The sequence below is a fragment of the Xenopus laevis genome, chromosome 1S (genome assembly GCF_017654675.1).
Source record: "Xenopus laevis strain J_2021 chromosome 1S, Xenopus_laevis_v10.1, whole genome shotgun sequence".
NCBI classification, from domain to species: domain Eukaryota; kingdom Metazoa; phylum Chordata; class Amphibia; order Anura; family Pipidae; genus Xenopus; species Xenopus laevis.
Window position 1 is genome coordinate 834070 of NC_054372.1, and position 13772 is coordinate 847841.

The window sequence follows — 13772 nt, forward strand, 5'->3', positions numbered from 1 at the left end:
TTTAGATTTGGTGAAGCCCTAGGTACTCGCCCCAGTTCACAGGCGACACATATATCAAAATTCCTTGTATCCAAAAGATAGCTGTCCCAAAGGCTTGCTTTTCCGTAAAAAATTTTTCTTTATTTAAATTATCATTAAAAATATTTGGTTACATTCAGTCCCCCCAGGCCCACCTTACGCATTTCGCACCCTCCGGCGCTTAGTCATAGGTGTATCACCTATGACTAAGCGCCGGAGGGTGCGAAACGCGTAAGGTGGGCCTGGGGGGACTGAATGAAACCAAATATTTTTAATGATAATTTAAATAAAGAAAAAATTTTTACGGAAAAGCAAGCCTTTGGGACAGCTATCTTTTGGATACAAGGAATTTCAGGAAAATGATTGTTAGCTCTTCCTCAAGCAACTAGAGCAGGTACATTTCCCTGCAACAGATGTGAAACCTACAAAGATCAAGTTGCTATACAAAATCCACAAAAAGTCTACACCATTCGGGACAACTATTCGTGCTTCATCCAATGTGTGGTACATGATTACATTTACTAGGTGCTCTACAGAAGTCAGATACATTGGAGACAAAACTGTGCACAAGGATGAACCTCACCGACATAAGATCAAGACCAAAGCATGTGGAGCAACACTTCTGCATCACAATCACAGGACGCAAATCTAACGCAAAAATTCTAAAAGGGAACTTTAAAACTGAACGGGAAAGGAAGGTCTATGAATTGAAATGTATGGAGTTATTTAGCACATTGAGACAAGGCCTTCATTTCAGGTCAGGTTTCATGTGACACTATGTGACCTGACTGAATCCAGACTCCTGGACTATTTACAACCCACCCTAATTCATTTTACTATCTGTAAAATTGATCTCTATCTGTAACGTCCTCATTTATTACCCATGAATCCCTCTCACTGATCTAACTGAATATATGCTGTGCCCTTCTACCTTTCATTTCTATTTTGCCTGATGAAGGGGCCTTAGTGCTCCCAAAGCTTGCAATCTATTTTTATTGTTAGCCAATATAGGTATCACTTCTACACTACTTTTTGTATTTGTTTGTTTTATTAATTGTTATTTTTGCTGCTGCTAAAACAGTACCACAGTTGTTTTTTTTTTTTGCTATAAAACTCTAATAAATTTAAGAATTGAAATTACCCAAATATTCCAGAAAATGTATAAAGCTCAGTTTGTCTTGACAAAAAGCAATAAAGAGGTTTCCTAGATAGACTATATGGTTCACCCAGGAAAGGCCTCTCTATTGAAGGGCACACAATGTGAAAAACTATCAACTGCCAATGAATAGGATAAGTTTGGAATTGCAATAAATGTAATGGAAATAAACACCTGCAAACTAAGGCTACCTGACAGCTCCAATGTCCAAGGTGAAATTATACAAAACAATGTTCATTCCAGTAAATTCTTTGCCCCAACGTTTCATGGGAGCCATTCAGAACAATCGAATCTCCCCTCCCATGTCCTGTTCATATCCATAAAGCATCTTCTTGGAAAGTAATAGAGCAAATACTGAACACTGGGGTTTGCCAATTAATTATGATATCTATGCTGGGACTTTCTTTCTTTTTTTTTTTTTTTATTTTAATTTTTTATTGTTTTTCAACATGACAAGTAAAAAAGATGCAATAAAGTATAACACATTCACAGCTGCAAGTTTGTTCAAGTCCAAATATGTTACGCAATTCTTCACAGAGCAATTTCAATATCCGACCACAGCCTGTGGTCTCGCAAGCGTAGGTCCGGATAACAGCATTGGCCTTAGAGGCTCTCATGAAGTAAAACCTGCCCTGCTCGAGATAGTTCAATGTAATGCTATTCTCGCAGCTGGCTTGTAGGGGGGAGGGAGAAACAGATGTTAGAAGAGGGGAAAAAAGGAAGGGGGGAAGAAAGGTTAAGAAGAGAGACAGGTATCATAACTACAATGCCTATTTACCGAATGACAGCTTAATTCCTACAGTGTTCAAATAGTTCCAGAGTCAGGGGAATGAGACTCAGATTGGGTGTCCTCCAAGTATCGGGTCCACGGGTACCACTCCAGCTCCCCCTCATAGGCCCTGTCTAAAATAATATTTCTGATGGATTCCATCGCGCGGATCCAGTTTACCTTGGTTATCAGTGATTGTAGACCAGGCAATTGTGGCCGTTTCCAATTAGCAGCTAGGAGAGATCTTGCTGCTGTCAGGATGTGTATGGCTAATTTATGAGATAATTTAGAATTAATGTTCTCAATTTTCATACCCAATAGAAATGTGTGTGGGGTAGCCGGGATAGTGCAATTTAGAATCTCGGAGAGCAGAGAGGCAATCATCTTCCAGAATTCCTGGGCTACTAAGCAGGTCCACCATGTATGTAGGAAGGATCCTTGGTCACCACATCCTCTAAAACATGTAGCATGTTCCGGGTTGCCACTAAATTTACTCAGGCGTGTTGGGGTATAATACCAGCGATAGATGATTTTATATGCTCTTTCGCTGGAACTTGCACAAATAGATGTTTTTTTGGCATTTTCCCAGATATACAACCATGTCTTATCCGTAATTGGGAGACCCAGATCTGTTTCCCATTTAGTCATGTAAGGCTGGCGTATATCAGTGGTATCTGATGATATGTGGCCGTATAATGTGGATATCAGGTGTGTCGGGTACAGGCGTTTGAAGCAGATGTTTTCAAAGTATGTCATAGGTTGGGTGTTCTGAGTTTTGGTTTCGGTCTCCACATAGTGTTGAATTTGTAAATAGCGAAAAAATTGTAGATGGGGAATGTTATGTTGCTCCTGAAGTTGTTGGAATGAGAGAGTAACTTGATCTGGACAAAAATCCGCTAGTGTGACCATGTTTACATCTATCCACGGCTTAAAATCTAGGGGGTGGCATCCCGGTAGAAAGGTCTTATTGCAAAATATTGTCCTATATCTAGTGTAACGTGTGCTCAATTTCACCTTAAGGGCTATGGAGTCCCATAAATCCAGGGCTTGTTGCGAGGAGGGTAAGAGGCCCTTGGGGATGTCTCTATGCGCTCTAGGAATCCAAAATAGTTGCGCTAATTGCATGGGTGCAGAGAAGTGATTTTCAATTAACTTCCAAGATTCCTCTGTAGGAGCGTGTATGTGCACCATGGATTCTAATCTACTTGCCAAGTAGTATCGATATATGTGTGGAACTCCAAGACCCCCTATTGTTTTCGGTTTGGTCATAATCATCGACTTAATTCTGGGTCTCTTGCCTCCCCATATAAAGGTCGAAATAGCTTTTTGAAGTGAGAGAGCCGTTTTTTCAGGAAAGTTAATAGGTAGAACTCTGAAGAGATATAGAAGTCTGGGCAATAGAGTCATCTTCACAGATGCAATTCTGCCGAACCAAGACAGGGAGTAGGTATGCCAGATAGATAGATCTTTCGTAAGTTTATCTATTAGCGTTGGATAATTAGCTTTGTATAAAGATTTGTAAGATGGAGTGAGATTGATTCCTAAATATTCTAGGTGATCGCTTTCCCATCTATAGTCAAAGTTAAGCTGGAGCAGCTTCAGTTCTGATTCGGGCATTGTTAAGGGGAGAGCATGCGTCTTTGTAGAATTGATTTTATATCCTGAAATCTGCTGGAAGCATTCTAGGGTACGTAGCAGGTTAGGTAGTGAAGTTTGGGGAGAAGTAAGTGTAAGGAGAATGTCATCGGCAAATAAATTTATTTTATGTTCCTCATTTGATACAGGGAATCCTTTGATATCCGGGTTTTGTCTAATAGCATTGGCCAGAGGCTCTAGAGATAATGCAAAGATTAATGGTGATAGGGGGCATCCTTGCCGTGTCCCTCCCTTGATCTCAATAGGTGTGGATAACAGGCCCATGCTAAGCACCTGTGCGGAAGGGGAGTCATATAATTGCCTGAGCCCCGCAAGGAAAGATTGTGGTATGTCCAATTTTTCGAGGACTGCAAACATATATCTCCAATCTACCCTGTCGAATGCCTTTTGTGCGTCCAGAGATAATAGAAGGGAGGAAGTGGGGATCTTATGCGCTAGGCTTATCAGATCGATCACCGTGCGTATGCCATCTGCTGCCTGTCGCCCTGGTATAAACCCCACTTGGTCCCTGTGAACTAACTTGGGAAGTAGCAGAGCGAGTCTGTTGGCCAGTATTTTAGCGAACAGCTTGATATCAGTATTTATTAATGAAATGGGTCTATAGCTGTCACAATTATAGGGGTCTTTTCCTGGTTTTAATATCATTGTTATGGTTGCCGATTGCATATGTGTCGTCAAGGGAGATCCATCTAGGAGCGACTGAAAGAGGTCTTTTAGGTGTGGGCCTAAAAGTGTGACAAATTTTTTGTAATACCTTGCTGTGTAGCCGTCAGGGCCTGGAGCTTTATTCGGTTTGGAAAGTTTAATCACATGCTCAATCTCCTCTTTTGCTATGGGTGCAGCTAACATGTCCTGATCTTCCTTAGTAAGCTGAGGTGGGTTCCATGTAGATAAGAAGTCGGATTCTCGGGCTAGGTGGGCTTGTGGGGCCTTATCTGCGGAGTACAATTCCGTGTAGAAGGTACTAAACATATTGAGAATTTGTGTTGTGTCTCTCGTCACAGTCCCTGTATGAGTTCTAATGGCATGGATAGTTTGTGTAGTGTGGAGAGCTCTTAGTTTGCGTGCTAACATTGTATGGGGCTTGTTGGCATATTCATAGTAGTGGTATTTAGTTCTACGCATTGTGTAGGCAGCTTTATCTGAAAGCAGTTGTATTAGGTCCGTCCTAAGTTCCTGTATTTCCCTGTATTTTTCCGGGGTTGGGAGTTTTTTATGTGCTGTGGCTACATCGTGGAGTTTTTGGGATAACTGTTTAATCTTCTCCGCCTTGGTTCGCTTTATTCGGGAAGCATGTTTAATCAAGCTCCCTCTAATTACAGCTTTGTGGCCGTCCCATCTAATAGCGAGGGAAGTATCCGCCGGAGTGTTGTTGTGGAAGTAGTCTTTAATGGAAGTGGATATCTCCATACAGATATCCCTATCTAGCAGTAAGGAGTCATTTAGTCTCCAGTTCCCTCCTCCTCTGATCTTGTCCCATCTTTTGAAAAGTGTTTCTACCATACCGTGGTCTGACCAAGTAATGTCGTGAATTTTAGCTGTGTGGATATAGTGTAATAACGTAGGTTTGGTGAGGATGAAATCTATACGTGAATAGGTGGCATGAACAGAGGAGTAGAATGTATAGTCTCTATCTATTGGGTGTTTCTCTCTCCAAACGTCCACTAGTGCCTCCTCTTTCAGGTGAGTGAGAAGGTATTTTGTGTCTCTATCGCCTGTGCCAGTTGGCTGTTTGTCCAAAATGTCCCGAGATCTATCTAAATTGTTATTCAAGGTCGTGTTAAAATCACCCCCCACAATGACTCTGCCCTCCGAGATTTCTGATAATTTTTTAAAAAAAATTCAGAAAAATTTTTGTTTTGAGTTATTGGGGGCATAAACTGAAGCAAGCGTAGTCAGATGGTTCTGAAGGTGTCCCTTTAAGATGATGAATCGGCCATCTGGGTCTACATACTTCTGCATAAGTTGAAATTTTACCTGTTTAGCGATAAGAATGGCCACCCCTTTCGTTTTTGTGGTCGAATTTGCCAGGTAAATCTGGGGGTAGTATTTGGAAAGGTATTTGGGTGATGAAGTTCTACTGAAATGTGTCTCCTGCAGCAGCAAGACATCAAGCTTCAATTTGAAATAGTCAGAGAAGGCCATAGTGCGCTTTTGGGGCACATTGAGGCCATTAACATTGTGTGAGCCTACCTTCAGGTCAAACGAGCGGGGATCCAGGGGTACCCGTGCAGCCATCTTGGGAGAGTTTCGAGGGAGCAAGACGTCACCGTGATGATATGCTAATGATAAAGAAAAGAAAGGAAAAAATAAGTGAGGGGAAAACACTCAGTAAGAAGTGTTGAAGGCAAGGGGGAATGGAATTGTGTTGGTAAAACAGTAAAGAAAAAGTGGTAGGTGAGGGAGAAAGGAAGAGGGCAGGGGGAAAAACAGAAGTAAGAATGTAGTGATAGGTCAGAAAACAGAGAGGGGAGAAGGAGGGGAAGACAGGCAAAAAAAAACACAAAACAAAGTACACGTCAATCGACGTATAATCTTCCAAAAAGGGAGATTGGTGAAGGTTCCTAATATTAAAAAAAAAAAAATTAGAGAAAAAGAAAAAGAAAAAAAAAAAGGGGGGGGGGAGAGGGCAGTTTTGATGCACCTCTCTAGGAAACCTTCAATAGGGGGGGGTCACGGAGTGGAGTCTAAAAGGGAAGCCAGTCCGCGCAGCCCACCCCATAATAAAGCTATCTATACCCTATATCCAAACGGTAAGATAGTTTAACACATATGATGTTAAGTATTAGCAGATTCAATTTTGTAACTAACTGGAAAACATGTAAGCTATGTCAACTGTAACCAAATTTGTCCACAAGAGATTCAACAGTTCCTCATAGTTGTATGAGCTCAACTGTTCAGAAAGTACCAAGGCATGGGAACATCAGAAAGCCTTAGGTAAAGTTGTTTCAAGGCCCAACTAAAAAGCTGAATGGACCGACAGTAGATTAACTTTAGGCATCTCAGGCAGAGATTGTCAGAGTCTTTAGTACGGTAACGAGCAACTTAGGGGGTACCCAGTTTCCCATCTGCCGAGTCCGGGGGCCCAGAGCCCAGCCTTTATCCGACCTCAATGTATAATTGGAAGTGGCACATGGGCCATCTAAGTGTAGCTGTGGTCAGGCATTAGCAATAAGTCAAAGGTTTGGTGCAATGGGCAAAATATCCTCCAATAATCGTCTCATGAAATCCTCGACCTCATTGCAAAGCGGACTCAGTCTTCCGTTATGCCAGAGTATCCTGCTCCCTAGGATCCTGTGGCTCTGTCTCCGAGGAATCCATTGGAGGATCTTGAAGATAAGGCAGCGCCTCCTCAATTTCGCTAGGATGTTTAACGGTATATGTAAGGCCATTATGTTGGTACGTGAGTTTAAAGGGGAACCCCCATCTGTAAGGGATGCCTTTTTGTCTCAGCACTTCTGTCAAAGGCTTTTGCAATGTTGAGGAAGCCAAGTCAGCGTAAATTTTTGGAAATACGCCATTAAGCTCCATGTGCACGGATCGGGACGCCTTCAAGATAGACTCCTTGGTCTGAAAATAGTGAAATCGCACTATCACATCTCTGGGCGGCATATTCGGGTGTGGTCTAGCACGAAGGGCTCTATGGGCTCTATCCAGCAGATGATATTTGTCGTCAACTCCTGGCAATAGAGCTTTAAAAGATTTCGGTAAAAAAGTGTCCAAATGTACCGTTTCCAGAATATCTAGAAAGCGTAAGTTGTTTCTTCTAGTGCGATTCTCCAGGTCCTCATGAGCATCCTGGAGGTCTCGCAATTGTGTCTGTAGATCCTGAATCAGAGTCTCCATGTTAGACGTGGATTCTTGGACAGAGTCTTGAGCTTGTTCCAGCACTTGAACTCTATTGTCCAGTGTTGCAATGTCAGATTTAACATCTGTAAGCGAATTCCGTATTTCGTTCTGGATCTCCTCCTTGAATCCCAGGAGGAGAGCTTTGAGTTCATTTATATCTTTTTTAGTGCAGGGTGAATCAGATTCTAGTTCCGCAGGTGGGCTCGGATTTTTGGCAGTTTTGGTAGACTTGCTTTTGAAAAAATCAGACGCACCATCAGGAGGGTTAACTGTCTGTTGCTGTCGTCTGCTCGTCATAGTGAACCAATGATAGGTGGTGAGAGTCTCTTGGGAGATTCGGAATATGTCCCAAGTGAGATGATCAAAACTTGGTGGAAATAAGCGTGGACAACAAGTTTGGCCCCCACTAAGCTTGTCCGAGATCCCGGCCGTGGCAGCCAGTCGGAATAATGGCTCTAGGTATGATCAGCCGAATGCACGAGCCATGGGTGTCTGTATGACTGTTGGTCAAAGCGACAGGCAGGCTGAAAAGACTTGGAGAGTTGTCGGTAACTCCGTGAGATTCGTTTTAACCCCTTAACAGAGGGAGACCGAAGTGGCAGGGTGACGCGTACTTCACCTGATTAGCCTCCACCTCAGCTGTACAAGGTAACCCTTGAGAGGGGGGTTAACCAAAGCAATGTCTTTATGACCAGGTGCTGGTAAAGTGATAAAAGCGTGCAGGATGTGCTGCTGCGTCTCAACTAAGAGGTGCTAGGCTGTGGCCCATATATATTGGCGAGCTTAACGACTCCCCTGCTGACTTCCGGAGGGTCCCGGTGCTCAGTGCTGCGGGGAGGTTCAAGGGCCTAATGCGCCGCCTCGTGGGGGGACGCCCCGGTATCCACGTGGTCGGGGCGCCTGGGCCGCAATCGCCGTATCACAGTACACCGGCAGTAAAGTCAGTTAGCAGGCGGCGCTTACCACCCGTTCCGGATCGCGTGTAGATCACCGGTCAGCGTGTCACAGTGGAGGAGTCGGCTACGCGAGCCGCACTGAGAGATGGCTGCTGCGTTCTGCTCCCTTCCTCCAGATCTGCCGGGAAGGAGTTACCGAGGACTTCTGGCTGCCAATGGCGAGTATCGGAGGGCCCAGGGTATCTGCGGGGATCAATGTTGCGGGAGGGTAGTGGTATACAGGGTGCTAATGTAGGCTTAGGGTGGGCATTTTAGCGGAGCTGCGTGATCAAGCGGCCATCTCCTTCAGCGTCCAGGCCACGCCCCCCGGGACTTTCTTTCTATACAATAAAAATGTTCTGGGTGGGGTGAGGTATGTTCAGTGTCCAATCAAATTAAGAGACTATTTTCCATCCAGTTACAATGTGGAACTTTCACTCTGAAATAAACAATTTAGAAAATCTATGAAAAGAATAGAAGCAGCAGTGTGAGAGGGGCCCCATTGTTGTTAATATAAAACTGTATTCAGCAGGTGATACTAATCTCCTTAAAGACCAACTAAAGGCTTGAGTTGATATAAAATGAAAAGTTCTAGGCTGAAGTGCATGGGTGATTTTAGGCAATCAATCCCTCGGTCCTATGGGTTCCTCGGATCTGTAAGCTGCACAAATGCCCATTTCACACATATCCACAAATGAATCCCTTGGGCAAGGCTTTAAACTATCATGTGTGTGATATAAAAACAAATGAAACCCTGACAATTGAAACTGAGGTCTAGCTGGCAAGTATTTGCAGGTACTTTATTAATAAAATCGATACTTATCTTACTCAAACTTCACACGCTCAGGGCTTCCTCACAGCCAGTTCTCCGCCATCTCAAGTATTTAGTGTTTGTGTCGCTCAATGTTAAAGTTTAAACACAGCACAGCACTGAAAGCGGCATCCACTTAGACCTTAGAGGGACTATCATGCCCTTCTTTCCCTCCATTCACAAACTGCTGCTGAACACCCTAAGTTTTATGTTCATTTTCAATTAATCTACAATATCTCAATTTTTTTAAAATGTAAACATAGTTTTCACTTTTAGACTGTAAGCTCTACGTGGTAGGGACCTCTAGTCTTTTGTTTCCATGACACTGAGCACTTAATCTGTAGTGTAATTATATTTTATATTTATGTGAATTGTATTTCTAATAATGCACTTATTGTTACTTTTTATTCCAATGACCCCTTGTTTGTTACTACTCATTTATTGTTTTGTTGTACAGTGCTTTGCCCTCAAGGAGCGCTTTACAAATAATAATAATATACATACATACATACATACAAACATACATACATACATACATACATACATACATACATACATACATACAAACATACATACATACAAACATACATACAAACATACATACATACATACATACATACATACATACATACATACATACATACATACATACAAACATACATACATACATACATACATACTATAACATACATACATACATACATACATACATACATCATATACATACATACATAACATACATACATACAACATCATACATACATACATCATACATACATACATACATACATACATACATACATACATACATACATACATACAATACATACAAACATACATACATAACATACATACAATACAATACATACATACATACAATACATATATATATACCATATACTATTACATACATACATATATACATACATAACATACATTACATACATACATACATACATACATACATACATACATATATACATACATACATACATATATACATACATACATACATACAGTAGATACATATGCACCTCCTAAAGATGCTCAACAGCTTTTAGCTGCTTCTTTATTATCAGTTGCTTTTTTTTTTTTGTTTGATAAATACAGACAAAGACAACAGCTAGTGTTTTTGTAGCAAGGGAAAACTTAAATCACATAAAGAAAAAACAGCAAATTCAAATTTTAATAAATCTACCCCTTAGTCTCATTCCAAAATCCTGTCTGTCTGTGCAGATATTCTTATTTTGACCTTGTCTTTATAAAGGTCTAGCTTTAGAGATGATTTTCTCCAAGCAGTGCCTCTCCTCTTCATGTTCCATGGGTCTCTTCTTTATATGTTTCCCTCTCCACTTTAACTACTCGGTAGTATCATCTCTTGGTGACTGTCTTACATGGGAGACAATCTGTAATGTCCTGCTCATTAAGGAATTGCAATTCTTCTAAGTTTGGAAATTTTGTAAAATATGAAAAGAAAAACAAATTTATGCTAGATTTAGGACTTGGCATATTTCCTCCCATCTGCCACTGGTTTTCTTTAAAGGCATTGTTCAACTTTAAATTAATTTTTTATAGTTTTTGAATAACTTGTCTTTTTCTTCTGCCTCTTTCCAGCTTTCAGATGGGAATTGGGGTCAATGTAACAGTAAAAAACAACAAAAACGAAATTATTGCTAAAATTGTATTATCGTTAACTTTTATGACTTCTCAGAATGTTAAGGACTTCTTGTGTTAATCTTCCAGTGACTCATTCAATCAACTCGATAGCTATGGAATTGCCTCAAAATGCTCAGCTGTTAAAAGTTAAATAATTCCAAAACCTTTTGGAAAAGGGAAACAAAAAGCAAATTGTCATCTACATCACACTAAAAGTTAATTTAAGGATGAACCACCTCTTTATCTTGATTTATCTTGTAAAAAGTCCAGTTTTATGATGTTTTCCTTTTTTTCTCACACAGCAATTCTTCTGTAAAGGAGATATATCCAGTGCCTTTGCTGTTATTATTTTCAATATGGCTGCTTGATAAGCAGAGGGTAATTGACACAATCATTCTGACTAATCTTCTACATCGTTCAATACCACTGTACCACACTATATCTCTTTGTGTCTAAAGATGTCCCTGGTTCTTTATCACTGTTTCTCAAGAAGCAACTGATTATAAACATCTCAGACATCCATTCCCACCTCCCACCTGAAACCTGTCCTCTTGTGCTTCATACGTCTTCAATTATTTCTATAAATTCCTCCATAAGTAACTCATCAATCAGTGCCCAGACTCTTGATGTCATCATTAACCATGATTGCTTTGGTTTTAGTGAGAATAATTTCAAATGATTCATTTCTTGAAATTGTCTCCACTATAGAGTGACTCCTTAATTAGCTCTAAAAACTCTCTGGTTTTGTTTTATGTAAGACACAATGAAACTTGAACATTGTTGCACATTGCTTAGATGAGCCAATCAATATTGGGGTTGTAGTCCTGAAACATTAGGGTCAAAAGGTAGTGGATTACTTCAAGGGGATGGAAGAAAATTTGGATGTTGGGGTGATAATAGCATAACATATGTGATTTTGCACAGGACTCACTCGACTTGCTACTTGTGCATGTTCCATTGTGATCACAAATATTGGTTTTGTGCAGTATTTTTATTTATTGAGTATAATCATAATGGTTTGTAAATCTGGGAACTTGACCCATCCCTCAAATCTTGGCAGTTTCCTATGTTCTTTAAAACAATCCATGTTATGTTCAAGTGTTTAATGAATTATGATTGAACTAAGTGGTGAGGAGCAATGATGGGCAAATCCCTTTAAAGCAAAATTTGCGAAACGGCGAAAAATTTGTGAAAGTCAATGGACGTCAAAATTTATTTGACACGTGACAATTTTTATGCACACCAATTTAATTCGCCCATCGCTAGTGCGGAGTACCAAGGGTGCCTAAGTAAATGAAAAACACTGAATGTATATTTTATATGTGCTGTTAGTAAGGTAAATAACTGAGAGGTGGGGGTACAGGAATCTTACTTTATAAAAATTAGATTTATTTTGTATGTTCTCTTCTTTTACTATGTTTACAGACAGTGTGAGCTGTATCAGATGCCCAGATATGGAATGGCCAAATGAGAAGAAGAATCAGTGTATTGGAAGAACAGAAGATTTTCTCTCATACACTAAAGATTTGATCTCTGTTGTTATCTTTATTGTCTCAGTTCTTTTCTTCCTTACAACACAACTGATATTGGGAGTTTTTATAAAATACCAGGACACCCCCATAGTGAGAGCCAACAACAGGAACCTGAGCTTCCTCCTCCTTGTCTCCATCAAGCTGAGCTTCCTCAGTGTGTTTCTGTTCCTCGGTCGCCCTGTGGATATAACCTGCATGCTGCGTAACATCACTTTTGGAATCACCTTCTCCATAGCTGTCTCTTCTCTCCTGGCCAAGACTATCATGGTTTGTGTTGCTTTCAAAGCCACCAAGCCAGGGAGCTCATGGAGAAAATGGGTGGGAGTCAAACTGTCCAATTCTGTAGTCTTGTTCTGCTCATCCATTCAAATAATAATCTGCATGACTTGGTTGGCCATTTCTCCTCCCTTTCAGGAACTGGACCTTCACACTTACCCTGGAACCATCATCATTCAGTGCAATGAGGGCTCAGCTATTGGCTTTTACTCAGTTATTGGGTATATGGGGCTTCTGGCAGCTGTTAGTTTTGTTTTAGCATTTTTAGCTCGGACATTACCGGACAGTTTTAATGAGGCCAAGTACATCACTTTCAGCATGTTGCTCTTCTGCAGTGTTTGGATCACAATGATCCCGGCCTATCTGAGCACCAAAGGCAAAAACACTGTGTGTGTGGAGATATTTGCTATAGTGACTTCAAGTGCTGGACTTTTAGCCTCTATATTTCTGCCCAAATGTTACATCATTTTCTTAAGACCTGAAAGAAACACAAAATCCAATTTACTTTACAAAGTACAAAGTACAATACAAAGTCCCACGAGCATTTAGTTCTAGTTGTGTATCCAGTGGTTTTATAACATACAACTAAATGTGCAAAACAAACATATTTATTCCCATGCATCTTTACTTTAATACAACAATTAAAAATAACCAAAATTATACAGTCTGCTCAAGGCATTTACCCTTTATGGACTTCATGTGATATTGTATGGTCAGAAAACTGTATATTATATCTGCAGTGACCTGTACTGCACTGATACAGACTCAGACTCTAAAATTGAATCCAAACCCAAAGCTTTTATATGAGCAGTGATAGGACTAAGCAAATTAATATAAAAATAAAGTTGAAATATGTGAATATATTTAACCTATTTGCAGTCCATTGGCAGTCTATACAAATGATGTATTGGCAATTTGTCATAAGAAACATCCAGTGCCTAATTGCCCACTGTTATGTGTGTCTGCCCCAAAGACCACCTTGTCCTCCTGACCAAGCCACTTTGGGAACATTGATATAATCATCATATTTAGAATTGCAGTAACTCCAATGTTCCATTTTGTTAAGTGTCACTAATGGTTGTATTATTATTTTATTAGACTAAATGTTGCTGTC

At 40.5% G+C, this 13772-nt stretch overlaps 1 protein-coding gene across 1 annotated transcript in view; it reads left to right on the top strand.

Annotated features, from left to right (window-relative positions):
• LOC108703889 (vomeronasal type-2 receptor 26) overlaps positions 1 to 13407 on the top strand; it is a 50557-nt gene extending 37150 nt beyond the window's left edge. Inside the window, exon 6 of the mRNA XM_018240196.2 lies at positions 12276 to 13407. Coding sequence (XP_018095685.2) covers positions 12276 to 13207 — 932 coding nt within the window. The 3' untranslated portion in view covers positions 13208 to 13407. The remainder of the gene's footprint in view (positions 1 to 12275) is intronic.
• The last annotated feature ends 365 nt before the right edge of the window (positions 13408 to 13772 follow it).